Source organism: Thunnus thynnus, chromosome 14 (genome assembly GCF_963924715.1).
Source record: "Thunnus thynnus chromosome 14, fThuThy2.1, whole genome shotgun sequence".
Lineage (NCBI taxonomy): Eukaryota > Metazoa > Chordata > Actinopteri > Scombriformes > Scombridae > Thunnus > Thunnus thynnus.
Window position 1 is genome coordinate 31,126,411 of NC_089530.1, and position 26,825 is coordinate 31,153,235.

General features: G+C 38.0%; 2 protein-coding genes, 1 long non-coding RNA gene and 1 pseudogene across 4 annotated transcripts in view; 2 read left to right on the top strand and 2 right to left on the bottom strand.

Moving 5' to 3' along the window:
* Window positions 1-4,329: 4,329 nt before the first annotated feature.
* Window positions 4,330-26,825, top strand: part of LOC137197509 (uncharacterized) — a 37,554-nt gene continuing 15,058 nt past the window's right edge. The window contains exon 1 of the long non-coding RNA XR_010931446.1: window positions 4,330-4,519. This is a non-coding gene — a long non-coding RNA (uncharacterized lncRNA). The remainder of the gene's footprint in view (window positions 4,520-26,825) is intronic.
* Window positions 4,558-12,881, bottom strand: LOC137197505 (GTPase IMAP family member 9-like). 2 transcript variants are annotated; one of them, XM_067610964.1, is made up of 4 exons: window positions 12,826-12,881; window positions 9,985-10,113; window positions 8,793-8,870; window positions 4,558-7,462 (listed from the first exon to the last, which is right to left on the bottom strand). In XM_067610964.1, the coding sequence occupies exons 2-4, from the start codon at window positions 9,995-9,997 to the stop codon at window positions 6,642-6,644; spliced, it is 912 nt and encodes a 303-aa protein (XP_067467065.1). In that variant the 5' UTR covers window positions 9,998-10,113; window positions 12,826-12,881; the 3' UTR covers window positions 4,558-6,641. The 2 variants fall into 2 exon arrangements, with proteins under 2 accessions (XP_067467065.1, XP_067467066.1); XM_067610965.1 differs by lacking the exon at window positions 8,793-8,870.
* On the top strand, window positions 16,099-25,313 carry LOC137197508 (GTPase IMAP family member 9-like). Its single transcript, XM_067610967.1, has 2 exons — window positions 16,099-16,229; window positions 23,174-25,313. The coding sequence occupies exons 1-2, from the start codon at window positions 16,217-16,219 to the stop codon at window positions 23,992-23,994; spliced, it is 834 nt and encodes a 277-aa protein (XP_067467068.1). The 5' UTR covers window positions 16,099-16,216; the 3' UTR covers window positions 23,995-25,313.
* Window positions 21,118-22,713, bottom strand: LOC137197507 (uncharacterized; annotated as a pseudogene).

Here is a 26,825-nt window from a genome sequence, read left to right on the forward strand (position 1 = left end):
GTGAAGGTGATGGTAAAGGTGATGGTGGAGGTGAAGGTGATGGTGATGGTGAAGGTGAAGGTGATGGTGATGGTGAAGGTGATGGTGATGGTGAAGGTGAAGGTGAAGGTGATGGTGAAGGTGATGGTGAAGGTGAAGGTGATGGTGATGGTGGAGGTGAAGGTGATAGTGAAGGTGATGGTGAAGGTGAAGGTGATGGTGAAGGTGATGGTGAAGGTGAAGGTGAAGGTGATGGTGAAGGTGATGGTGAAGGTGAAGGTGAAGGTGATGGTGATGGTGAAGGTGATGGTGATGGTGATGGTGAAGGTGAAGGTGATGGTGAAGGTGAAGGTGATGGTGAAGGTGATGGTGAAGGTGAAGGTGAAGGTGATGGTGAAGGTGATGGTGAAGGTGAAGGTGATGGTGAAGGTGATGGTGAAGGTGATGGTGGAGGTGAAGGTGAAGGTGATGGTGAAGGTGATGGTGATGGTGATGGTGAAGGTGATGGTGAAGGTGAAGGTGAAGGTGAAGGTGATGGTGAAGGTGAAGGTGATGGTGATGGTGAAGATGATGGTGAAGGTGATGGTGATGGTGAAGGTGATGGTGATGGTGGAGGTGAAGGTGATGGTGAAGGTGATGGTGAAGGTGATGGTGAAGGTGATGGTGATGGTGGAGGTGAAGGTGATGGTGATGGTGAAGGTGATGGTGAAGGTGATGGTGATGGTGAAGGTGATGGTGAAGGTGATGGTGATGGTGGAGGTGAAGGTGATGGTGAAGGTGATGGTGAAGGTGAAGGTGATGGTGAAGGTGAAGGTGAAGGTGATGGTGAAGGTGATGGTGGAGGTGAAGGTGATGGTGAAGGTGATGGTGGAGGTGAAGGTGAAGGTGAAGGTGATGGTGAAGGTGATGGTGATGGTGAAGGTGATGGTGATGGTGATGGTGGAGGTGAAGGTGAAGGTGAAGGTGAAGGTGAAGGTGATGGTGAAGGTGATGGTGATGGTGATGGTGAAGGTGATGGTGAAGGTGAAGGTGATGGTGAAGGTGATGGTGAAGGTGAAATAAAGGTTTGAGCTTCGATCCATCTGGGAAACGAGACCTCGGTCTTTATCTCATTCTTGGCAGCTTAACATTTAAACACTGAGCTAAAGGGCTGCAACCACCTGTCATGTTGTTAAATGGTTTCACCGTGGTGACACCTGATAGGCTGTGATGTCACAGGTGTGTGAACACCTGAGCTAAAGGTTCCTTTAATCAACCTCTCACTTAAAGGGTCATTCTGACATTTTGCTGTTTGTCAGATGTTTCTCACGGATCAGTTTTATTTCTTTGTGTCCAGAGCAAACACACACTTCCCGCCCAGCTCCAAAACAAACAGAGCTGCTCTGTGATTGGTTGTTTTGTCTTGTTTTTTTAAAAAAAACTTCTGGACTACAAGAGCTTGCTAATAAAACTTAAATGTCGTATTTCCACTGAAACGTTTGTGTTTGTGTCTAAATGATTATTTTGTCTTCAGCTCGCAGGACATTTTACTGTCTTTAATGTGTCACTACTGTTTTTTTATGTGTCATTTAAACACACAAATGACACGGATGAAAGACTTTTTGTGTTTTAATTTTAAAGGTTTGTTCCTCTGAGATATGACGATGTGAACACTCGACGACTCCTGAAAGTTATGTTGAATTCTCACAGAGAAACTAGATTCTGGCTAAAGTTCAGGAAGGATTATAGTTTAAAAAAGGTGAACATTAAAGGATAAATCTGGTGATGTTTTATGTGTTTCTGCTTGTCAACAAATCCCAGAAATACTCACTAGAGCACCAAATGTAGATTCATCCGCCACTGAAAATAGTCCCCAACAAACACTATTTCCTCCTGTTTGTTTGTTACTACAGTGAACAGCTGTTTTAGGAAATGACTGAACCTTTTTAAACGTGAAACTATACAGTTGTGAGCTGTTTTTTAATATCTTCAGTAGGAACCAATGAGCTCGGAGCTGAGAGACACAGAGAAGGAGGAAAGTGTTGAGAGACGGACTGATGTGTTGTTGGTTTGAACATGAGATTTAATGACAAGAAGAAAAATATAAAATAACTTCAGACTTATATGCAAACTGAAATAAACTTCTGTGTTTTTTAATTTTATTTTTTATTGCGTTTGTTTGATATTTGACAGAAACACAGGAACGTCGCGTTGACCTTTGTGGGAGCAGCCAATCACTGTTGACCTCAGCTTGAACTGAAAGATGAATAAAAAACAAATCACTTGTGTTTCTGAATTTCCTGAACTTAACAATAACAAACTGACTCCTTGAATCTATAGATTGTAGGCTATAAAAATAACGGACGTAGTCACTGTGACGTCACTCTTTGGTTTGTGGACTCCTGTTTTGAGCCTCGACTTTGGCATTTTGATTGTCGCCATCTTGGATTTTTGGAGGCAGAAGTGACCATATTTAGACGAGAGCGTGGAGCTGGGAGGAGCTCCCCAAGGTCCAACTACAGCCCTTCATTCACTGCCATAGTAGTGACTAGCCCTATAGCATACGCTGCTTTATCGTCTATTTTACTGTAAATGGGACCATAGTTTACTAAATGAACATCAGGCTGTATTGAAGAAGACTTAAAACTAGTGATTGAGACCATAAACTCATTAAGAAACAGTTTACTGAGGTAATAAATCAATGAGCAGTGGGGTCATTTTCTCATAGACTTCCATATAATTAGACTTCTTTTAGCAGCCAGTGGCGTCGCCCCCTGCTGGCCGTTAGAGAGAATGCAGGTTTGTTTTTTGTTTTTTTTAATTTTCTTTTTATTTACCATTTTCACATACATTCTGCTTACAACTGGTACACAATGACTTATTCTTTTCTCTATTCCTGATATTACAATATTATTAAATTAAACATAACAATCTTCCTTAGTCTTTTATTTTGGATCCAGATAGAGAATAACTGTGCCTACTCATACATATCAAAAGGTATATATATATATATATATATATATATATATATATATATATATATATATATATATACACATACATGGATGCATATACACATGTCCAGAGCACGACAGTTAGAGTTCGACCATGTCATTGATATTGCAAATATTGTGAAATAGAATAAAATAAAAAGAAAAGAAACAGAACCTTTCAACATCTGTTATGCTGCTATGAAATATGAACTAGGGGTCTTTGTTCCCATGATGAACATCTCAGATAAAGTCTAATCTAATTGGTTTTATGTACTCTATCCAATTTTCCCAAATTCTTTCATATCTGTCCATCTCCAGTCTCACAGAGAAAGTTAACTTTTCCATCCAATATATATATTGTGCATAACCTCAACCCAGTCCTCGAGAGAATGCAGGTTTAAGTCACTTCCGCACTGGCTTCACTTTTCAGACCTGGAACTTCCTGCTGGGATTTTACTAAAGTCAATGATCAGAGGTGGTAACACTGTTAACAAGATTATGATAAAACCCTGTTTTATATCATTTACACTGACAGAAATATATATCTTTATTTATATTGAACTTATCAAAACAAATTTACAAATTGCTTCACATAGAATCAGACAACAATAAAAGAATACAAGAGCTAAAAGAAGAAAATAAAATAGTCAGCTTGACAATAAATAAAAACAGCAAAACCCATAAAACAGAATAAAACCAGCATCAGAAGCAGAGACATATGACAGAGAGGATCTTTGCCCTGCGTTCAGATCAGCAGCTGTTTCCTAAAAGCTGACGTCAACATTTCACAATTAGATTAACTTAAACTTTAATGAGCTCAGAGGGGAAATGTGGTCATCAGAGCCCCAAACAACAGAACAGAACCACAGAGATCATCTGATTTAAAATCTTTTACTACAGAACTCTAATTTTCTGCTGTTTTCATTCACCTCCTCCTGAAACTACTGCTTCTGATGATTAATTTGTACAGAAATTAATAAAAAAGAAGAAAAGAAAAACCTTTTGGCTGATGAGGAAAAGTAGACAGGCTCCTGTATCAGTGTTTTAGGAGAGCAGGGGATTCTGGGTACTGTGGTCCTGTATGGAGGAGTCCATCAAGAGCTGCTGTGTAGAATCACAGGTTTAATTTATTAAGAACTATAATATATAAAAAGTGTTTGTAATTTAAAACGAACTCCAGCAGAGCAGCAGGACGTTTGTTCACGACGACGGCTGAACTTCCAGAGTATCAACAGATGACAAGACTCAACGCTACTCTGCTGCTGTTGCCTGGTAACAACAACATCACACAACAACACAAGACAACACAACAAAATGTACAGAGTGAACAGTTTATTCATCTGAATGCACACAGTGTATTGGAATCACTGTATTGGTTTCTTTTGTATGTCCTTTAGTACCACCTAGTGGTGATTCCCAATAGCTGCTTTGAAAAGGAAGTGAGGGAATAGTAAACAGGAAGTAGAGTTAAGGAAGTCCCTTTTTGCCCCTGTGTTCATGGAATAAGCATCACAGTGTAACAGTGTTCTTAATCCTGTGCCTTAAAGTCCACAAAAACAGCTTCATCTGTAAGTCTTCTACTATTTCCGGTTATATTGACATGTTATATTAGTATTTCTCAGGTTTAAATGCAGTATTTTTGATGATGGTTACTTCACTGTCAACTACATATGGATGTATTAGCAATTAAAGCATTGCTGCTCTGCTAAATGACATTTACTGTTGTATTTTCATACTTTATTACACATATTGACATATTTTTAAGCACCTGTTCACATGGGTTTATGTCAGTAATCTTTTCTCTATTGGTGTACTAGAGATATTATGTAGCACCTAAGAAGGTACTTGTTTGTATTTTGTGTTCTTTTTCAGTTTTACAAAATTACATATTTTCCTCAATTAAATCCTGCTAAACACATCACCCTGATCCTTGGAGGATGCAATGCTGGAGAATATAATGTTAAGCTGACTGTATAGCTGAAAAACATGTTGCTTGCAACAGCTTTTAGTGAGGACAGCACAAACAGTTTATTAATCTGAATGAACAGTTTATTAATCTGAATGAACAGTTTATTAATCTGAATGAACAGTTTATTAATCTGAATGTGGAGTTTATTCTGAAACATTGTTGAAACTCTACACACAACAAACTAAAGCAGACACAATATAAAAATATCTTACATCTCTTGCAAGAAATTTACTGTATTATTTTACTTTGATACATGAGTTAGTTAGAAACTACTCATCTTAAAAAATGGTTTGGATTATATAAGCCCTGAAAGTTGCAGTGCCACATCTCACTTTACAATGTAAACCAATAGGGAGGCAATCTCTGGGCATGGACTTTGTGTCAAACAAATGGTTCTGATGTCTAAACTATGTAGGATTTGGCCAAAGTCATGGGATATATATACAAACTTTGTATGAAGTTTGGTGTTATTATAGTGTATTTTACAATAATTATAGGTCTTATATGTATAATTCAGTAGTAGGGATGACCTATGAGGGGAAGGGAAAAAATGGAGTGAGGGTGACAGTTTAGTGCTGCAGAAAAATAAAATCAAAACTAAATTTTGTAGCTCTGTACTGCAGTTTTTCCTTGTTTTTTTACAGGTGCGACGGCCCGTTCAATGCTGCTTGCAGCTTTAATTGATCTGAGTGTTTGTTAGATGGCAGCAGAGAGAGATGACAGGAAATGCATCCTTGTTAGTAATTTGTGGATGTTTTACTGATGAAGGCAGACAATTTATTTATCCATGTATGTGTTTTATTAATAAAAGTCAACAAGTTGTTCATCTATACATGTTTTGTATTAATTGTGTGTATTTTTATACCCTTTGAATATGATTTATTATCCCAAACCAGACTTTATTAATCCAAGCATACATTTTAATCAACATATATATATTTTCATTAACATTTATATTTTTCTCTGTGGAGCGCACTCAGTCCAGAGATACAGATCTGTATGATAAACAGCAGCTGTTCCAGACATCATTACAATTTACAATTTTATTTAGCAGACATTTTCATCCAAAGTAACGTACATCTGAGATTCTAGGCAGGGGAGAACAACACCAGTAAGAGCCATAAAGCTAAGTTTGAGTCTGATAGGACGTAGATGCCAACAGGTGGCACACAGAGGCAACGCATAGAGTCCTTGGAAGCAGATTTTTTTTGTTTGTTTGTTTTCTTTTTTCTCTACCTCCAGTCCATCAAATGCAGAGGTGTTTGCCAATGAGCTGGGTCTTTAGTCTTTTCTTAAAGATTGAGAGAGACTCTGCGGATCGTTCTACCACCCGGGAACTACAGAGGAGGAGAGTCTAGCTAGTGACTTAGGGTCCTGTTATGGTACCAGGCGCCTTTCATTGGCAGAGCGTAGTGGGCAGGAGGTGTGTAGACCTGAATGAGGGAGTTCAGGTGGGCGGGAGCCGTTTTAGTTGCTGTTTTGTAAGCGAGTGTCAGAGTTTTGAATTTGATGCGGGCAGCGACTGGGAACCAGTGGACAACATGAATAATATCTGTTTTGTACTACATGTGACTTTATTTTGATTAATCTGACTAATAATTGACATACTGACAGATGACCTACAATAAATCAAATAAAACAATCTTCTTTACTCTCTTTCTGCATTCAGCATTAATTTAAGATTTTTCTGTCTTGCTGTTGCACCAGTTAGCTGCAGCTTCTTAGCTGATCACACAGATGTAATAATGATGATGAGTTTCATGTACAGTATTATTTTTTTCAGCTGTAAGCCTCGCTTCAAACTCATGTTTTTGTTTAATCATTTCCTCTTTTAACTTCAACATTTCTCCGCTGTGTTCCCTCTTCAGTTCCTCCAGCTCTTTGTTCCTCTTGGCTTCAGACTCTTTCAGGATTCGTTCTTTCTCCCTCTCGATGGCTTCCTCTGCTCTCAGGTACATTTGTGTGGTGTAGTGTGACCCTCCATTCTCATCAATCATCCTCTTTATTTTATCCAGAAGCTGACGGACTTGTGACGGGTCGTCTTTGTTGTTGTTGAAGACGTGATAACGGCTGTTACACTTCTGGACGATGTCTGTCAGGTCTTTGCTCTTTGAGAGATACTCTTCAATGGTTTTTTTCTTCAGTCTGTCTCCATGAGTGAACAGCACCATCATGTATTTAGAAGCATCTTCACCAAACTGATCTTGAATCAGTTTCACTGATTGTTTCTCCTCCTCTGTGAACCTGCCCAACTGAAGAACCACCAGGAAGGCATGTGGACCAGGAGAAGACAGACCGATGCACATCTTGATCTTCTTCAACACAGCTTCATTGGGTAAAGTTGTGTCAAACAGTCCTGGAGTGTCGATGACAGCAACCTTTCGCCCTCCAACTTCTCTTCTTTCTTTCTTGCAATCAGATGTGACGGACTCTGCAGACAGTTCAGACTCAAACACTTCTTCTTCACCCAAGATGGTGTTTCCTGCTGAACTCTTCCCCACTCCCGTCTTCCCAACCAGAACAATCCTCCACTCATCAGAACCTGTCAGACAAAGGTTAAGTTAGTTTCAGAGCAGTTCTGTAGCTGATGTTTGTTTGGAAATATATGCAGAACAATAAAACTGCTTTACAGAGAGCAATTCCCAAAAGATCTTTTTTACTTAGTTTCCTACTTATTACTTAATTCTAATTCGCACCATCCCAGCCACCGTCTCATCAGCCTCCTGATACGATACAGGACTGGAGCTGCTGTTCAACTGAAGCAAGCCCCCACCTCCCCGTTGCCCCCCACCTCCCCATTTCCCCTCAGACCTGCATAACACTAACTAATAACTAGCCTGGAGTGTTGGCGGATGGAGCAATACTGTTTCTTTCTTTTAAAGTTCTTATTGTTGGGTAGTTTTTTGGTTTTATTTCAACTGATTGATGTTCTTACTATTTTTTAAAAACACTACGTGTTGGGAGCTGCTCTATAATTTTGTTGAACAATGACAGTAAAGATGATTCTATTCTAAAACCGTGTGGAAAACTGTTAGTTTGATGTATTGATGTGAGGAAGGTTACAGTCTCCTCATCGCTCCACACAGATCTGATGTTTTCAGCTCTTCAGTCATATGCTTCATCATTTATTCACTAAATAACAGCAAAATTAAAAAATAACACAAAAATGGGTTCAAAAAACCATTAATACAGTGTTGTGTTGGTGTTATATCTGTCACTCTTCTCTGCAGTGCCCCAGTCTGGCCTCATTACTCATTAATGTATAAATGTAATGTTAATTACTTATAATGGTCATTATTATATTTTACTGTATAATATAATATAATATAATATAATATAATATAATATAATATAATATAATATAATATAATATAATATAATATAATATAATATAATGTAATATATGTATGTTTGCATAGCAGGTGAGTGAGAGAGCGAGCGTCAGGAAAGTGACGAATGTGAGCAGAGCAGGAAAAGGTTACATCAATAACATTTCACTGCCTCTCATACAAACATCCCAACATGCACACATGACCCACACATACATCAATCCACTCTCATCATACCATCAGCAGTGTTGGGAATAACACGTTACAAACTAACACGTTACTGTTATTCCTCTACTTTTTGTGGTAACTAGTAATGTAACTAATTACTGTTTCAAATTAAATAACACAATAACAGTTACTGAAATGTAAATGGGCTCATTACTTGTTACTTTTATTTTACGTGAACGACAAACACCCACACAACACAAACACAACATCATCCTACTTTCCTGTGTCTCAGAGCCACGTTGTCAGTGTAGCAAACTCATGTTAAAACATAAGCTCTGTCTCTGGACTTATAACCTCATATATAGTAAATAATACCTGTTTGAGTTGTGGATCTGCAGTAAAACCTGGAGCGGACTGATGAGTTGTTTTTCTTTGATGTTTGGAGGACTTGGACTTAGGAGGACAAAGATGAGAGTTAGGAGGAGTTACACTTTTGCCTTAAAAGTAACGCAAACTTACTTTCCCTGGTAACTAATTACTTTTTATATGCAATAAGTTGTAAAGTAATTGAATTACTTTTTGAGAGAAGTAACTGTAACTAATTACTCATTTTCAGTAACTTGCCCAACGCTGCAAATGACCACGACAGACAGATTATTAGAACCATGTTGGAGAAAGAAAAGACATGTTGTATGTTATCGTCTGTATGTCTGTCTGTTATGTCAATCTTATTGATCTTCTATGTCACTCTTCTTTTTGTCACATTATTTCACCAATAAAATAAAAATAAAACATTTTTGGACTCTTATTCAGCCATTATAAATGTTTGGGAAAATCCGTAATAAGCTGCTGATCTGTGTTGAAAGCATGCTGACCAATCACCTGCCACCAGCATTTTGGGCTCATTCACAACCTTGCGGACTAGTGATGCAGGAGGAGATAAAGATAAAAGAAAGGTTCATCACACTGAGCTCCAGCTCTCAACTATCATCCAATTATTTCACTGGGCTCTGTGCACAGGCTTTCCTATCATCCACTGATCATCTTACCTCCATACTGTATATATCCATGAATTCATGTTAACTTGTGTCTTCCCTGAATGAACTACTTTTATACCTCAGACAGGAAACACTTTTTTACACAGATATGTAGACTATTGATTTCGATTTCTGGTGTTTCCACTCAGTTATTTCCATTCAGGAACAAAAATAATGTAAATATTAAATAAACAACAATATTAGATATAATTTTTTTAAATTAATTGGCCAACCTTATCTAACCATATGGAGTGAACAACACGACATAAATGAAGTCATGTTCTAAGGCTGGGTTGTAGTTATTTGTTACAAGTCAGACAGATTTTAAATGAGGTTCTTTCTGGAATAGAACCTGGAGGTTCTGGTTTCACTGCGGCTCTCTGCAGGTTTAGTCAAAGGGAGAAGTTTTGGATCTGCAGGTCTCTGAAATTATTCACTGTTTCTTTCTGATCATTTTCAAATGAAATAAAACAGTCGATAAACATTCACCTCAATTTAGGAGATGTATTAGGATTGAAGAGATAATTTACCTGATGATGACATGTCTGCTCAGATTGCTGAACTTGGTTATATGAAGCGTGTACTGCTGGTTGGTGGCTGACAGATGATGGTGATGATGGTGAATGACGTCACAGTCAGGTGTCCTGATGCTAGGAAGACTAGAAACAGAAACAATAAAAGATCATTTGTGATCAATTATTACCTGGAAGTATTCAAACATTGTTTCAAATGAGAGAACGTCAACATGATCTGAGAGGAATTTATATGTTCAAAAACAATTAGTGAGGATTAATGTAAAATATTGTATTACAGTCAAAGGAGTTAATTTATGGAACAGCTGTAGTGAGGAACTGAAAACATGTAAAACACTCAGTAAGTGTCTGTGTTTGATTGACAGCAGCTGGGGGGATGTGTCAGTGCATCGCGTTGACAGAATGGGAAAAGTTTCGGAGGGTGGGCTGAGAGCCGTTGTGACTCAATGATGTTAAAAGCAAGGAAAGAGAACTCAGGAATGCATCCTTTGAAATGAATAATCAATTTCCTCCTGAGATAAATGGAGAAAGGAAAATTCTATCCAGTTATGAAGTAGCACCACGGACTAAATGCATGTCTGTTGACATGTACATAAACAACAGGTTGTATAGGAAGTCAAAGGTTACCCTGTGGTTATTCTAGACCTGTGCACGGTCTGATGGGTTATCTAGTCCTGGACTCATGATGGGGTTTTCTGTCACGTGTCAGAACCAAATAGGAAACCGGTACCCTCAACTGACTTGTCATTACTGAGGAAAGGATTGCATTTAGAACATGTTAATGTTTGCAGCTTGCCTAATCAGATGCATGAGGTTTCTAATTTAATGATGAATAATAATGTTCATATTTTAGGCTTCAGATGACACAATTAATGATTGAAGGATTCATCTTGAGGTATTCAACATGATGAGAAGAGATAGGAACAGGTATGGAGGAGAAGTGACTTTAAATCATCAAAATCATATTTGCCTTCAAAGGAGAGATGACCTTTATGTTGGTCAAGTTGAGGTCATTTGGGTACAAATACATTTGGGTACAAATTGCTTTTTGGATGTGATTACAGACCTCCCGAATCAAACATGTCATATCTGGAAGATCTGTGTCGCAGCATAGATAAAGCAACGGAAGAAAACATGGAGGTACTCCTATTGGGTGACTTCAGTATTAATCAGAGTGATACAAAGAATATAAATACAATAAAACGGTCTTTGCTGAGACCTGTAACTAAAACCAAATGGCTACAAGTGCAACAAGATTTTCCACCGGAAACCATGAGAAAATTGAGACATGTATTGATTTGATTTTTAGCAGTGAAGAATATTCCATTTCTCTGGGTTGGACAGATCACAATATTGTGACGATAACTAAAAACACCAGGGGTCCGTTTCACAAAGTTTTCACTAAACCTGCTTTGTGAAACAGACCCCAGATCTCCCAGGAAACCACTGCGTATTGTTGTCAAGAGAAGTTTTAAAAGTTTGAACCAATATGAATTTCAGAATGATTTAGCTGTGGTTCCTGGGGCATTGGTGTATCTTGAGGACAATTTGGATCATGCCACTGAATGTTTTACTCAACTCTTAATAGAGGTGATGGAGCATCACGCTCCAGTGAGGAAAATGACTGATAGCAACTCCATTAACTTTCCTGTTTAATTGGTCACTTGAACGAGGACACGTCCCAGAGAGTTGGAAGCCCGCCAAACTTTGTCCCATTCCTAAAGATAATAAGCAACCTGTTACGGTGGACAGTAGCCACCCTACAAGCATTCTCCCTGCAACTGGTAAACTGTTGGAAACAGTAGTGAGTAAACAAACTGGCAGTACATGGAGAACAATGATTTACTCACTATTCTCCTGTAGATATGACTGATGGATAAGGATAATATAGTTGTGGCTTTATTCATTGATTTTAGTGCTGCCTTTGATCTGGTTGATCATTATATATTATACGCTGTAAAACAGTAAAGTGTTTGTAGTTGTTCTGTTTTCCTGCTGTTGCAGCGAACATTAAAGTAGACGAGTGGACTAAAGAGACTCTCTGAGCTTTTACCAACGACCTGAAAATGCTTTTAATGCAGTAATTTAATATGAACAGAGTAACCAGAGTTGGTTAAGTCATAATATTATAAGAAAAGAGTTTTATATATATATATAAAAGTTTTATATTTAGTTTCATATTTTCTATATCTCAATAAAGTTGAAACTGGTTCAATTTTAATTGTTAATTAAAAAAAAAAATTCTAATATTCTAAAATCTCCTGTAACTGAGATTAAAAAACCTGTAACTGACAGACTGCTGTCATCACACTAAGGAACTAAAATCTTGTCCAATTAGATTTTTTTCTTGAAATATTACAACCTTATACTTGAAATTAAATGATCAATTTCATTGGTCTTGTTGTGTTTTTTAAGGTATGGATGATATTATGTAAAGTTTGTATGTTTGTAAAATATGTTTGGGAGGTAAATGTTTTGTGATGCGGCGACGCTGAGCCCAAGAAAAGCTTAACTTAACCAAGGAAACAATAAAGTTGATTTATCTTTAAATGTCTTTTCTTTCTCCGACATGGTTCTAATAATCTGTCTGTCGTGGTCATTTGCAGCGTTGGGCAAGTTACTGAAAATGAGTAATTAGTTACAGTTACTAGTTATTTCTCTCAAAAAGTGATTGAATTACTTTACAAGTTACTGCATATAAAAAGTAATTCGTTACCAGGGAAAGTAAGTTTGTGTTACTTTTAAGGCAAAAGTGTAACTCCTAAAATCTCAGAGTTCATTCACAGAAAACTTTTAAATTTATTTTTCATTTTATTTATTTATTCAAAGTGTTCTTACCTGTGTTGTTGAGGACGCAGGAAGAGAAGAGAGAGGAGTCAGAGCTGAGAGGCTTTATATCAGCAGAGAGGTGGCAGGTCACATGATTTCACAGAAACAGTCTCAGAGACGCCCCCCCCCTCCCCTTTCATGGGACATCAATGGGACATCATGGGACCTGCCACCTCTCTGCTGATATAAAGCCTCTCAGCTCTGACTCCTCTCTCTTCTCTTCCTGCGTCCTCAACAACACAGGTAAGAACACTTTGAAAGAAGAACCATGAAATACTTTCAATATCAGGATTTTGGGACACAAAAACTCACTATGACTGAACATGATAACTTAATAAATGAAATGTTATAGAATAACATTCAATGAAATGAAAATGAAAAATAAATTAAATAAATTTAAAAGTGTTTTTTCTGTGAATGATTTCTCACACATCTAATAATGTTGAAAATGTTAGATGACAGATTTAAAGTTTTCTCTCATTATTCGTAACCAAAGATTGTATGTATAACTGTTTGTATAACTGGATTGAACTCTGAGATTTTAGGAGTTACACTTTTGCCTTAAAAGTAACACAAACTTACTTTCCCTGGTAACGAATTACTTTTTATATGCAGTAACTTGTAAAGTAATTCAATAACTTTTTGAGAGAAATAACTAGTAACTGTAACTAATTACTCATTTTCAGTAACTTGCCCAACGCTGCAAATGACCACGACAGACAGATTATTAGAACCATGTCGGAGAAAGAAAAGACATTTAAAGATAAATCAACTTTATTGTTTCCTTGGTTAAGTTAAGATTTTCTTGGGCTCAGCATTGCTGCATCACAAAACATTTACCTCCCAAACATATTTTACAAACATACAAACTTTACATAATATCATTCATACCTTAAAAAACACAACAAGACCAATGAAATTGATCATTTAATTTCAAGTATAAGGTTGTAATATTTCAAGAAAAAAATCTAATTGGACAAGATTTTAGTTCCTTAGTGTGATGACAGCAGTCTGTCAGTTACAGGTTTTTTAATCTCAGTTACAGGAGATTTTAGAATATTAGAATTTTTTTTTTAATTAACAATTAAAATTGAACCAGTTTCAACTTTATTGAGATATAGAAAATATGAAACTAAATATAAAACTTTTATATATATATATATATAAAACTCTTTTCTTATAATATTATGACTTAACCAACTCTGGTTACTCTGTTCATATTAAATTACTGCATTAAAAGCATTTTCAGGTCGTTGGTAAAAGCTCAGAGAGTCTCTTTAGTCCACTCGTCTACTTTAATGTTCGCCGCAACAGCAGGAAAACAGAACAACTACAAACACTTTACTGTTTTACAGCATATAATATATAATGATCAACCAGATCAAAGGCAGCACTAAAATCAATGAATAAAGCCACAACTATATTATCCTTATCCATCAGTCATATCTACAGGAGAATAGTGAGTAAATCATTGTTCTCCATGTACTGCCAGTTTGTTTACTCACTACTGTTTCCAACAGTTTACCAGTTGCAGGGAGAATGCTTGTAGGGTGGCTACTGTCCACCGTAACAGGTTGCTTATTATCTTTAGGAATGGGACAAAGTTTGGCGGGCTTCCAACTCTCTGGGACGTGTCCTCGTTCAAGTGACCAATTAAACAGGAAAGTTAATGGAGTTGCTATCAGTCATTTTCCTCACTGGAGCGTGATGCTCCATCACCTCTATTAAGAGTTGAGTAAAACATTCAGTGGCATGATCCAAATTGTCCTCAAGATACACCAATGCCCCAGGAACCACAGCTAAATCATTCTGAAATTCATATTGGTTCAAACTTTTAAAACTTCTCTTGACAACAATACGCAGTGGTTTCCTGGGAGATCTGGGGTCCGTTTCACAAAGCAGGTTTAGTGAAAACTCAGAGTCTGTTCACCCTGAAATGAGGGAAACTCAGAGTTTCCTATCTCAGAGCAGATCAACTCAGAGTTCAGGATTAGACTCAGAGTTTGTTGAACCTGCTTTGTGAAACGGACCCCTGGTGTTTTTAGTTATCGTCACAATATTGTGATCTGTCCAACCCAGAGAAATGGAATATTCTTCACTTCTAAAAATCAAATCAATACATGTCTCAATTTTCTCATGGTTTCCAGTGGAAAATCTTGTTGCACTTGTAGCCATTTGGTTTTAGTTACAGGTCTCAGCAAAGACAGTTTTATTGTATTTGTATTCTTTGTATCACTCTGATTAATACTGAAGTCACCCAGTAGGAGTACCTCCATGTTTTCTTCCGTTGCTTTATCTATGCTGCTACACAGATGTTCCAGATAGGACATGTTTGATTCGGGAGGTCTGTAATCACATCCAAAAAGCAATTTGTACCCAAATGTATTTATACCCAAATGACCTCAACTTGACCAACATAAAGGTCATCTCTCCTTTGAAGGCAAATATGATTTTGATGATTTAAAGTCACTTCTCCTCCATACCTGTTCCTATCTCTTCTCATCATGTTGAATACCTCAAGATGAATCCTTCAATCATTAATTGTGTCATCTGAAGCCTAAAATATGAACATTATTATTCATCATTAAATTAGAAACCTCATGCATCTGATTAGGCAAGCTGCAAACATTAACATGTTCTAAATGCAATCCTTTCCTCAGTAATGACAAGTCAGTTGAGGGTACCGGTTTCCTATTTGGTTCTGACACGTGACAGAAAACCCCATCATGAGTCCAGGACTAGATAACCCATCAGACCGTGCACAGGTCTAGAATAACCACAGGGTAACCTTTGACTTCCTATACAACCTGTTGTTTATGTACATGTCAACAGACATGCATTTAGTCCGTGGTGCTACTTCATAACTGGATAGAATTTTCCTTTCTCCATTTATCTCAGGAGGAAATTGATTATTCATTTCAAAGGATGCATTCCTGAGTTCTCTTTCCTTGCTTTTAACATCATTGAGTCACAACGGCTCTCAGCCCACCCTCCGAAACTTTTCCCATTCTGTCAACGCGATGCACTGACACATCCCCCCAGCTGCTGTCAATCAAACACAGACACTTACTGAGTGTTTTACATGTTTTCAGTTCCTCACTACAGCTGTTCCATAAATTAACTCCTTTGACTGTAATACAATATTTTACATTAATCCTCACTAATTGTTTTTGAACATATAAATTCCTCTCAGATCATGTTGACGTTCTCTCATTTGAAACAATGTTTGAATACTTCCAGGTAATAATTGATCACAAATGATCTTTTATTGTTTCTGTTTCTAGTCTTCCTAGCATCAGGACACCTGACTGTGACATCATTCACCATCATCACCATCATCTGTCAGCCACCAACCAGCAGTACACGCTTCATATAACCAAGTTCAGCAATCTGAGCAGACATGTCATCATCAGGTAAATTATCTCTTCAATCCTAATACATCTCCTAAATTGAGGTGAATGTTTATCGACTGTTTTATTTCATTTGAAAATGATCAGAAAGAAACAGTGAATAATTTCAGAGACCTGCAGATCCAAAACTTCTCCCTTTGACTAAACCTGCAGAGAGCCGCAGTGAAACCAGAACCTCCAGGTTCTATTCCAGAAAGAACCTCATTTAAAATCTGTCTGACTTGTAACAAATAACTACAACCCAGCCTTAGAACATGACTTCATTTATGTCGTGTTGTTCACTCCATATGGTTAGATAAGGTTGACCAATTAATTTAAAAAAATTATATCTAATATTGTTGTTTATTTAATATTTACATTATTTTTGTTCCTGAATGGAAATAACTGAGTGGAAACACCAGAAATCGAAATCAATAGTCTACATATCTGTGTAAAAAAGTGTTTCCTGTCTGAGGTATAAAAGTAGTTCATTCAGGGAAGACACAAGTTAACATGAATTCATGGATATATACAGTATGGAGGTAAGATGATCAGTGGATGATAGGAAAGCCTGTGCACAGAGCCCAGTGAAATAATTGGATGATAGTTGAGTGTGATGAACCTTTCTTTTATCTTTATCTCCTCCTGCATCACTAGTCCGCAAGGTTGTGAATGAGCCCAAAATGCTGGTGGCAGGTGATTGGTCAGCATGCTTTCAACACAGATCAGCAGCTTATTACGGATTTTCCCAAACATTTATAATGGTTGAATAAGAGTCCAAAAATGTTTTATTTTTATTTTATTGGTGAAATAATGTGACAAAAAGAAGAGTGACATAGAAGATCAATAAGATTGACATAACAGACAGACATACAGACGATAACATACAACATGTCTTTTCTTTCTCCAACATGGTTCTAATAATCTGTCTGTCGTGGTCATTTGCAGCGTTGGGCAAGTTACTGAAAATGAGTAATTAGTTACAGTTACTTCTCTCAAAAAGTAATTCAATTACTTTACAACTTATTGCATATAAAAAGTAATTAGTTACCGGGGAAAGTAAGTTTGCGTTACTTTTAAGGCAAAAGTGTAACTCCTCCTAAAATCTCAGAGTTCAATCCAGTTTCACAAACATCAAAGAAAGACAACTCATCAGTCCGCTCCAGGTTTTACTGCAGATCCACAACTCAAACAGGTATTATTTACTATATATGAGGTTATAACTCCAGAGACAGAGCTTATGTTTTAACATGAGTTTGCTACACTGACAACGTGGCTCTGAGACACAGGAAGGTAGGATGATGTTGTGTTTGTGTTGTGTGGGTGTTTGTCGTTCACGTAAAATAAAAGTAACAAGTAATGAGCCCATTTACATTTCAGTAACTGTTATTGTGTTATTTAATTTGAAACAGTAATTAGTTACATTACTAGTTACCACAAAAAGTAGAGGAATAAGAGTAACGTGTTAGTTTGTAACGTGCACACAACATTTTTGTGTTATTTTTTAATTTTGCTGTTATTTAGTGAATAAATGATGAAGCATATGACTGAAGAGCTGAAAACATCAGATCTGTGTGGAGCGATGAGGACACTGTAACCTTCCTCACATCAATACATCAAACTAACAGTTTTCCACACGGTTAGAATCAGTCTTTACTGTCATTGTTCAATCAATCAATCAATCAATCAATTTTTATTTATATAGCGCCATATCACAACAGAAGTCATCTCAAGGCACTTTTCACATAGAGCAGGTCAAGACCGAACTCTTTAATTTACAGAGACCCAACAATTCCCCCATGAGCAGCACTTGGCGACAGCGGTAAGGAAAAACTCCCCTTTAACGGGTAGAAACCTCAAGCAGACCCCGGCTCTTGGTGGGCGGCCATCTGCTTTGACCGGTTGGGTTGAGAGAGAGAGAGAGAGGGAAAGGGGGAGGGGGGACAGAAGAAAAACAATCACAACAACAACAACAAGCACAAGCATCAATAGACAGGGAAGGATGCCATCAGGACTGTGAAGGACCGCGAAGGTTCGGCCCAGAACCCAGGGGTTCCTGTGAGATGAGAAAGCACAAAAAACTCCGGGGAAGAAGCAAAGTTAGTGACATGCATTGATGTTACATGAATGCATACAGATGGAGAGGAGGAGGAGGAGAGAGGAGCTCAGTGCATCATGGGAAGTCCCCCAGCAGTCTAGGCCTATAGCAGCATAACTAAGGGCTGATCCAAGGCGAGCCTGGTCGGCCCTAACTATAAGCTTTATCAAAAAGGAAAGTTTTAAGCCTACTCTTAAACATAGAGAGGGTGTCTGCACCCCGGACTGAATCTGGTAGATGGTTCCATAGAAGAGGAGCCTGATAGCTGAAGGCTCTGCCTCCCATTCTACTTTTAAAGACTGTAGGGACCACCAGTAAGCTGCATACTGGGAGCGCAGTGTTCTAGTGGGATAATACGGTACTATGAGCTCTTCAAGATATGATGGTGTCTGACCATTAAGGGCTTTGTAAGTTAGGAGAAGGATTTTAAATTCTATTCTAGATTTTACAGGAAGCCAATGCAGCGAAGCTAAAATGGGAGAAATGTGGTCTCTTTTTCTAGTTTTAGTCAGAACACGTGCAGCTGCATTCTGGACCAGCTGGAGAGTCTTTAGAGACTTGTTAGGGCAGCCTGATAATAAGGAATTACAATAATCCAGCCTAGAAGTAACAAATGTCTGGACTAGTTTTTCTGCATCTTTTTGGGACAGGATGTGCCTGATTTTTGTGATATTACGTAAGTGAAAAAAGGCAGTCCTTGAAATTTGATTTATGTGGGAGTTAAAGGACATATCCTGATCAAAGATAACTCCCAGATTCCTTACGGTGGTGCTGGAGGCAAGGGTAATGCCATCCAGAGCAGCTTTATCATTAGATAATGTGTTTCTAAGGTGTTTAGGGCCAAACACAATAACTTCAGTTTTATCTGAATTTAGTAGCAGAAAATTGCAGGTCATCCAGGTCTTTATGTCGTTAAGGCATGCTTGGAGTTTGTTTAACTGATTGGGTTCATCTGGCTTCATTGATAAATATAATTGAGTGTCATCTGCGTAACAATGAAAATTTATGGAGTGTTTCCTAATAATATTACCTAAAGGAAGCATATACAGGGTGAACAGAATTGGTCCAAGTACAGAACCTTGTGGAACTCTGTGTCTAACTTTTGCCTTCACGGAGGATTCATCATTAACATGTACAAACTGAAATCGGTCTGATAAATAGGACTTAAACCAGCTTAATGCAGTTCCTTTAATGCCAATTAAATGTTCCAGTCTCTGCAAAAGGATTTGATGGTCAATTGTGTCGAATGCAGCACTAAGATCTAACAGGACAAGTATAGAGACAAATCCTTTGTCCGATGCAGTTAGGAGGTCATTAGTGACTTTCACCAGTGCTGTCTCTGTGCTATGATGCCTCTAAATCCTGACTGAAAATCCTCAAATAAACTATTGTTATGTAGAAAGTCACATAACTGATTAGAGACTGCTTTCTCAAGGATCTTAGATAGAAATGGAAGGTTAGATATAGGTCTATAATTGGCTAAAACTCCTGAATCAAGAGTAGGCTTTTTAAGAAGATGTTTAATTACAGCTACTTTAAAGGACTGTGGTACATAGCCTGTTACTAAAGACAGATTGATCATATCTAGTAAAGAAGTGCTCACTAAGGGTAAGACTTCCTTAAGCAACCTAGTTGGGATGGGGTCTAAGAGACAGGTTGATGGTTTGGATGAACAAATCATTGAAGTTAGTTCAGACAAGTCTACTGGAGAAAAACAGTCCAAATATATGTCAGGATTTACTGCTGTTACCAAGGTTCCTGTGTTTGGGGAGAGAACGGTGCCTGTTGAGGGCAGGAGGTGGTTAATTTTGTCTCTAATAGTTAGAATTTTATCATTAAAGAAGCTCATAAAGTCGTTACTACTGAGAGCTATAGGAATACATGGATCAATAGAGTTATGACTCTTTGTCAGCCAAAGTGCTGAAAAGGAACCTAGGGCTGTTTTTATTCTCTTCTATTAATGCTGAGTAATAGGCGGCTCTGGCATTACAGAGGGCCTTCCTATATGTTTTAAGACTATCTTGCCAGACTAAGCCAGATTCTTCTACTTTGGTGGAACGCCAAATCCTTTCCAGTTTTCGCGATGTTTGCTTTAATTTGCGGGTTTGGGAGTTATACCATGGAGCTAACCTCTTATGTTTTATTATCTTCCTTTTTAAGGGGGCGATGGAGTCGAGTGTTTGTCTTAGTGAGCCTGCAGCACTATCAACAAGATTATCAATTTGGGAGGGACTAAAGTTAACATAAGAGTCCTCTGTAGTATTGAGACATGACAGTGAATTCAGTACTGATGGAATTGCTTCCTTAAATTTATCTACAACACTATCAGAGAGACGTCTAGTGAGGACATTTTTGTCTAATGGTGTATAATCCAGTAATAGGAATTCAAAAGTTATTAAAAAATGATCTGATAAAATAGGATTTTGTGGAAAAATTATTAAATGTTCAATTTCAATCCCATAAGCCAGAACAAGGTCTAGGGTGTGGTTAAGTGAGTGGGATTATTTACACACTGAGAGAAGCCAGTTGAGTCTAATAATGAGATAAATGCAGTGCTGAGACTGTCACTATCAACGTCCACATGAATATTAAAATCACCTACTATAATTACTTTATCTGTACTAAGGACTAAATACGACAAAAACTCTGAGAATTCAGATAGGAATTCAGAGTACAGGCCAGGAGGACGGTTCACTATAACAAATAGAACTGGCTGTAAAGTTTTCCAGGTTGGCTGAGAGACTAAGAACAAGGCTTTCGAATGAGTTATAATTAAATTTAGGTCTAGGGTTGATGATTAGGCTTGAGTTGAAAATGGCTGCAACTCCTCCTCCTCGGCCAGTGTCTCGAGGAATATGAGTATTAATATGACTGGGGGGAGTGGATTCATTAAGGCTGACATATTCTTCATGACACAGCCAGGTTTCAGTAAGACAAAATAAATCAATATGATGATCTGAAATTAAATCGTTTACTAAAACAGCTTTAGATGATAGAGATCTAATGTTCAAGAGTCCACATTTAATTATCTTAGTTTGTTGTAACTAAGATAAGTAGTGGTTTTAATTTTTACTAGATTTTCATGAATGACTCTTCTTTTGTTTACTTTGGATTTAATTGATTTATGTGGTCGGGGGACAGACACAGTCTCTATGTGGTTTTGGGTGGGTAACTGCTCTAATGGAAGCGCAGAGAAGCGTGTAGGACTGCAGCTCTGCCTCCTGGTCTCAACTCTGGGTTGTCATGGTTTTGGTTTACTAATAAACTCAGCCATATTTCTGGATATGAGAGCAGCTCCATCCAAAGTGGCATGTATGCCGTCTCTCCTAATCAGACCAGGTCTTCCCCAGAAAGTCTGCCAATTATCTATGAAGCCCACATCGTTTGCTGGACACCACCTCGACAACCAGCGGTTGAATTGTGACATGCGGCTATACATGTCATCACTGGTCAGATTAGGCAGCGGTCCAGAGAAAATTACGGAGTCCGACATTGTTTTTGCAAATGTTCACACCGACTCAACATTAATTTTGGTGACTTCTGATTGGCGTAATCGGGAGTCGTCGCCGCCGACATGGATGACAATCGTACCATATTTACGTTTATTTTTAGCCAGCAGTTTTAAATTTGACTTAATGTTGCCTGCTTTGGCCCCAGGAATACATTTAACTATAGCTGCTCGTGTCGCTAACTTCACGTTTCTGACTATGGAGCTGCCAATAATCAGAGTTTGTTTCTCAGCGGGTGTGTCGCTGAGTGGGGAGAACCTGTTAGAAACATGAACTGGTTGGTGGTGAACCGTGGGCTTCTGCTTAGGGCTATGCTTCCTTCGGACAGTCACCCAGCCACCCTGGCTTCCCGGCTGCTCGGGAGCTGCCGGGGGAGTGGGAGCTACGCTAGGTCGGCCCGCACCGGATACTAGGGGCTGGCTAACTACATTAGTAGCTGATTGTTTTTCCATGGTGCGGAGCCGCGCTTCCAATTCACTAAGCCTTGCCTCCAGTGCTGCAAATAAACTACACTTATTACACTTACCACTATCACTAAAGGAGGCAGAGGAATAACTAAACATTTGACACACCGAGCAAGAGAGAGCAGGAGAACGAGAGGGAGAGACAGAAGCCATCGCTAACTGCTTAGTTTAAGTTAGCTGCTAATGCTAGCTGCAGAGCTAAAGTGACTAACAACTTGTGCGATTAGCGAGAAAAGTCGCTAAGAGAAAAGCGCTGAGAGTGTTTGTGTAAAACTAGCGAAAGTTTAAATATACAGCAGATATTAATCAACAGTAATGTGATATATATAGGAAAATCAACTGAGATGAGAGCAGCAACAACGCTATCAGTATACACAGTCGGCAACCGGAAATGATACAATACGCTTACCGTAGCACGTCAGTACGTCCATCAGATAGTGGAAGCCTTCATTGTTTCAACAAAATTATAGAGCAGCTCCCAACACATAGTGTTTTCAAAAAATAGTAAGAACATCAATCAGTTGAAATAAAACCAAAAAACTACCCAACAATAAGAACTTTAAAAGAAAGAAACAGTATTGCTCCATCCGCCAACACTCCAGGTTAGTTATTAGTTAGTGTTATGCAGGTCTGAGGGGAAATGGGGAGGTGGGGGGCAACGGGGAGGTGGGGGCTTGCTTCAGTTGAACAGCAGCTCCAGTCCTGTATCGTATCAGGAGGCTGATGAGACGGTGGCTGGGATGGTGCGAATTAGAATTAAGTAATAAGTAGGAAACTAAGTAAAAAAGATCTTTTGGGAATTGCTCTCTGTAAAGCAGTTTTATTGTTCTGCATATATTTCCAAACAAACATCAGCTACAGAACTGCTCTGAAACTAACTTAACCTTTGTCTGACAGGTTCTGATGAGTGGAGGATTGTTCTGGTTGGGAAGACGGGAGTGGGGAAGAGTTCATCAGGAAACACCATCTTGGGTGATGAAGAAGTGTTTGAGTCTGAACTGTCTGCAGAGTCCGTCACATCTGATTGCAAGAAAGAAAGAAGAGAAGTTGGAGGGCGAAAGGTTGCTGTCATCGACACTCCAGGACTGTTTGATACAACTTTACCCAATGAAGCTGTGTTGAAGAAGGCCAGGATGTGCATCGGTCTGTCTTCTCCTGGTCCACATGCCTTCCTGGTGGTTCTTCAGCTGGGCAGGTTCACAGAGGAGGAGAAACAAACAGTGAAAATGATTCAAGAAACGTTTGGTGAAGATGCTTCTAAATACACGATGGTGCTGTTCACTCATGGAGACAACCTGAAGAAAAAAACCATTGAAGAGTATCTCTCAAAGAGCAAAGACCTGACAGACATCGTCCAGAAGTGTAACAGCCGTTATCACGTCTTCAACAACAACACAGACGACCCGTCACAAGTCAGTCAGCTTCTGGATAAAATAGAGAAGATGGTTGATGAGAATGGAGGGTCACATTACACCAATGAAATGTACCTGAGAGCAGAGGAAGCCATCGAGAGGGAGGAAGAACGAATCCTGAAAGAGTCTGAAGCCGAGAGGAACAAAGAGCTGGAGGAACTGAAGAAGGAACACAGCAGAGAAATGTTGAAGTTAAAAGAGGAAATGATGAAACAAAAACATGAGTTTGAAGCGAGGCTTGCAGCTGAAAAAAATAATACTGTACATAAGCACCCTGATACTGTAGTTGTCTGTGTGATCAGCTGAACAGCTGAGGAGCTGCAGCTAACTGGCGTCACAGCAAGACAGAAAAATCTTAAATTAATGCTGAATGCAGAAAGATAATAAAGAAGATTTGTTTGATGTTTTATTTGATTCATTGTAGATCATCTGTCAGTATTTAAATTATTAGTCAGATTAGTCAAAATAAAGTCACATGCAGTACATATTATTCATGTTGTATCTGAGCTTTGAGGGATGAAATAAATGTTTCTATCGCGGTCGTGTTCTGTTGTGTGTTTCATATCCACATTATTGCAGCTCCATGATTTGTTGTGTTAGTTATAAACGCTGTAATGGCTGTAAACTCTATTCTGGCTGCAGTGCAGCTTCTGTTGAGTTTGAAGCCTCAGTTTCACTTTTGCATTTGAAGTTTATTGAGTTTTCATTTAGTGAGTTCAAACTGGCAGGTTGTACAGTGGTTAGTTCTGTCTCCTCACAGTGAGAAGGTCAGTTTGAATCCACCGTCAGGCTGAATGGATGCAAATAAAACTGAGTGGATGATTAGCTGCTTTTAAAAAGGTTTGAAGTTTCAGAGTTTCAGGAGAAGACGTACGCTTCATAAACTGACATCATGTTTTCTTCTTGTAGCAGCTCAGAGGAGACGACATGACCTCACTTTCTAAAAATGTCCTTAGAAATCGTTTCCTCTGAAGAGTTAAGAGTCAAGGCCTTCACACACTGGGGGTATATGTTTGTGTGATTAATCAGTACGTCAGTATGTTTCTTTGAATTGTTGTTTTTGTCATCAGTAGGGCAGAACAGGCTAAATAGAGCCAGTGGGTAAAATGAGCCACCCTTTTTATCTAGGTAACCATAAACAAAAGTAATCATGTGACCACAAATTGAGAAAGTATAGTTCACATTACTCAATCCATCTTGGCCTCAAGCACATGGAGAGAGTGGTCATCAAACCAGAGCAAAAAGAAAAGATTTTTGTCATGCCAAATGAATTCATCATGTTACTAAAGTTATCAGTCTTGTATCTTAATTAAAATAGTTACATTTTGGACATTATTATATGTTAATTTAAGTCAGCATAAGCTACAAAACAAGGTCATAAACTCAGCATAACTGTGGATCTGAGCCACTGTGTGAAACAGTTTTGTCAAAATGGAGGTTGTGGGGTAAAACATGTCAGTGATGTTGGGGCAAGTTGAGTCAATGGTTCAATTTACCCCCAAAATCATTTTCTGATATTCTAGAGACATTGTTCATGTTAATGTTTGATCCCTGTTATAAGTTTTTCAAAGAGTTATACATATAATATTGTTCATACCTACATCATTCCTACAACATTTATATGTTCTTAGTGTGCAATATTAATAGTAAAAAGGGGGGGGGGGGGGGGGGGGGGTAAAATAAAATAAATAAGTCAATAATATATACATACACAAAGAAAAGAGGAAAAAAAAAAGGGGGGGGGGGGGGGGCATTAACTTCTAACTCTTCAGGGCTGAAACCATCAGTATTGTCTAATTGTGGTCCACATATTTAATCCATTTACGCCACCGTTTCAAATGTTCCTGATTTCTAATTCTATAAGTTATTCTTTCCATTTCTAAGATACTGTTTACATTTGCCTACCAATTGTTAAATAAAGGTTTTACCCAGTTCCTTTTTATGTTTCATAGCTGCAATTCTAAGTATCCTATATAGATATCTGTCTATTTCGAATGTAAGTTCAGGCGGTGATATACCTAAAATAATATATTTTGGTTCAGGTCCCTCTTTAATTTGGAAAATTTTCATGATAGGTGTTATGATACGTTGCCAAAATGTTTTTAGTGATGGGCAGAAAAAGAAAATATGTGAATGGCATTACTTTCGCCGTACCTTCTTCAACAGTCTGTTTTAATGGATATTGTGAATTTTGATTGTACTTTTGGTGTAATAAAAAATCTTGTGTATATTTTCCATGAGTTCTCCTCCAATATCTAAAATTTGTTTTTTTATGTATTGCTTTATACGCGTTTTCACCGTCATCCTCTTTTAACTGTTCACCTAGTTCTAAGTTCCACTTTGTCCTTGTTGTGTCTTGTATTATCCTGTAGTATTTGATGTATTTTGGAAAGAGTATGCTTGGTGTCCATATTATAAACATAGCACAAAAAGTAAGGAAATTTGTGTTTGGTAGATTATTTCTTTGTTGTAACAATGCTTTGTGGCAATAAATCTTATACTGTTGGAAAGTCTGTTTATTTCCCTTTTAAATGGAGCCACATTTGTAAGGAACATGCATTTGTGGGATGAGCAGCAGAGCTGAATATGTGGGTTGCACCCATGAAAAATTTGCCAAATCTTCTCTGCCAATGCCAAACAGCTTATTTTGCTGTTGCTATTGACTCCTGTTCTGAGCTTCTGGTACCCCAGGTGCTGCCGATCAGGTGCCTGATTGTCAAAAAGCATTGTTACAACAAAGAAATAATCTACCCAACACAAATTTCCTTATTTTTGTGCTAAGTTTAGTTTTTTATCATAAATCTTGTTAAAGGGTGCTGATCTTGGTTTCTTTCTCTTTTGTGAAAATTATTCATATAGTTTCTAAGTTGTAAATATTTATAAAAACTTGACTGGGCTAAACTATTTGATATAACTTTGAAAGAATTGACATCATTTTAATTAACATTTGTGTGTGTTTTTTTTTGATGACCAAACCTTTAATACATTATCCATTTTATTTGGTTTAAATTGAGGGTCTCATGCCATTTCTCTAAGATAAAATAATTCATTATTTATTTTATATTTTTTACAAATTTGTTTCCAATTGTATAGAGTGTTATTGGTCCATCTGTTTTGCCCTTTCAATTGTGTGATAT

Coding starts and splice junctions, on each gene's coding strand:
- LOC137197505 (XM_067610964.1), bottom strand. Junction 7,463..8,792: donor CAGATCCACAACTCAAACAG/GTATTATTTACT, acceptor TTTGTCTGACAG/GTTCTGATGAGTGGAGGATT.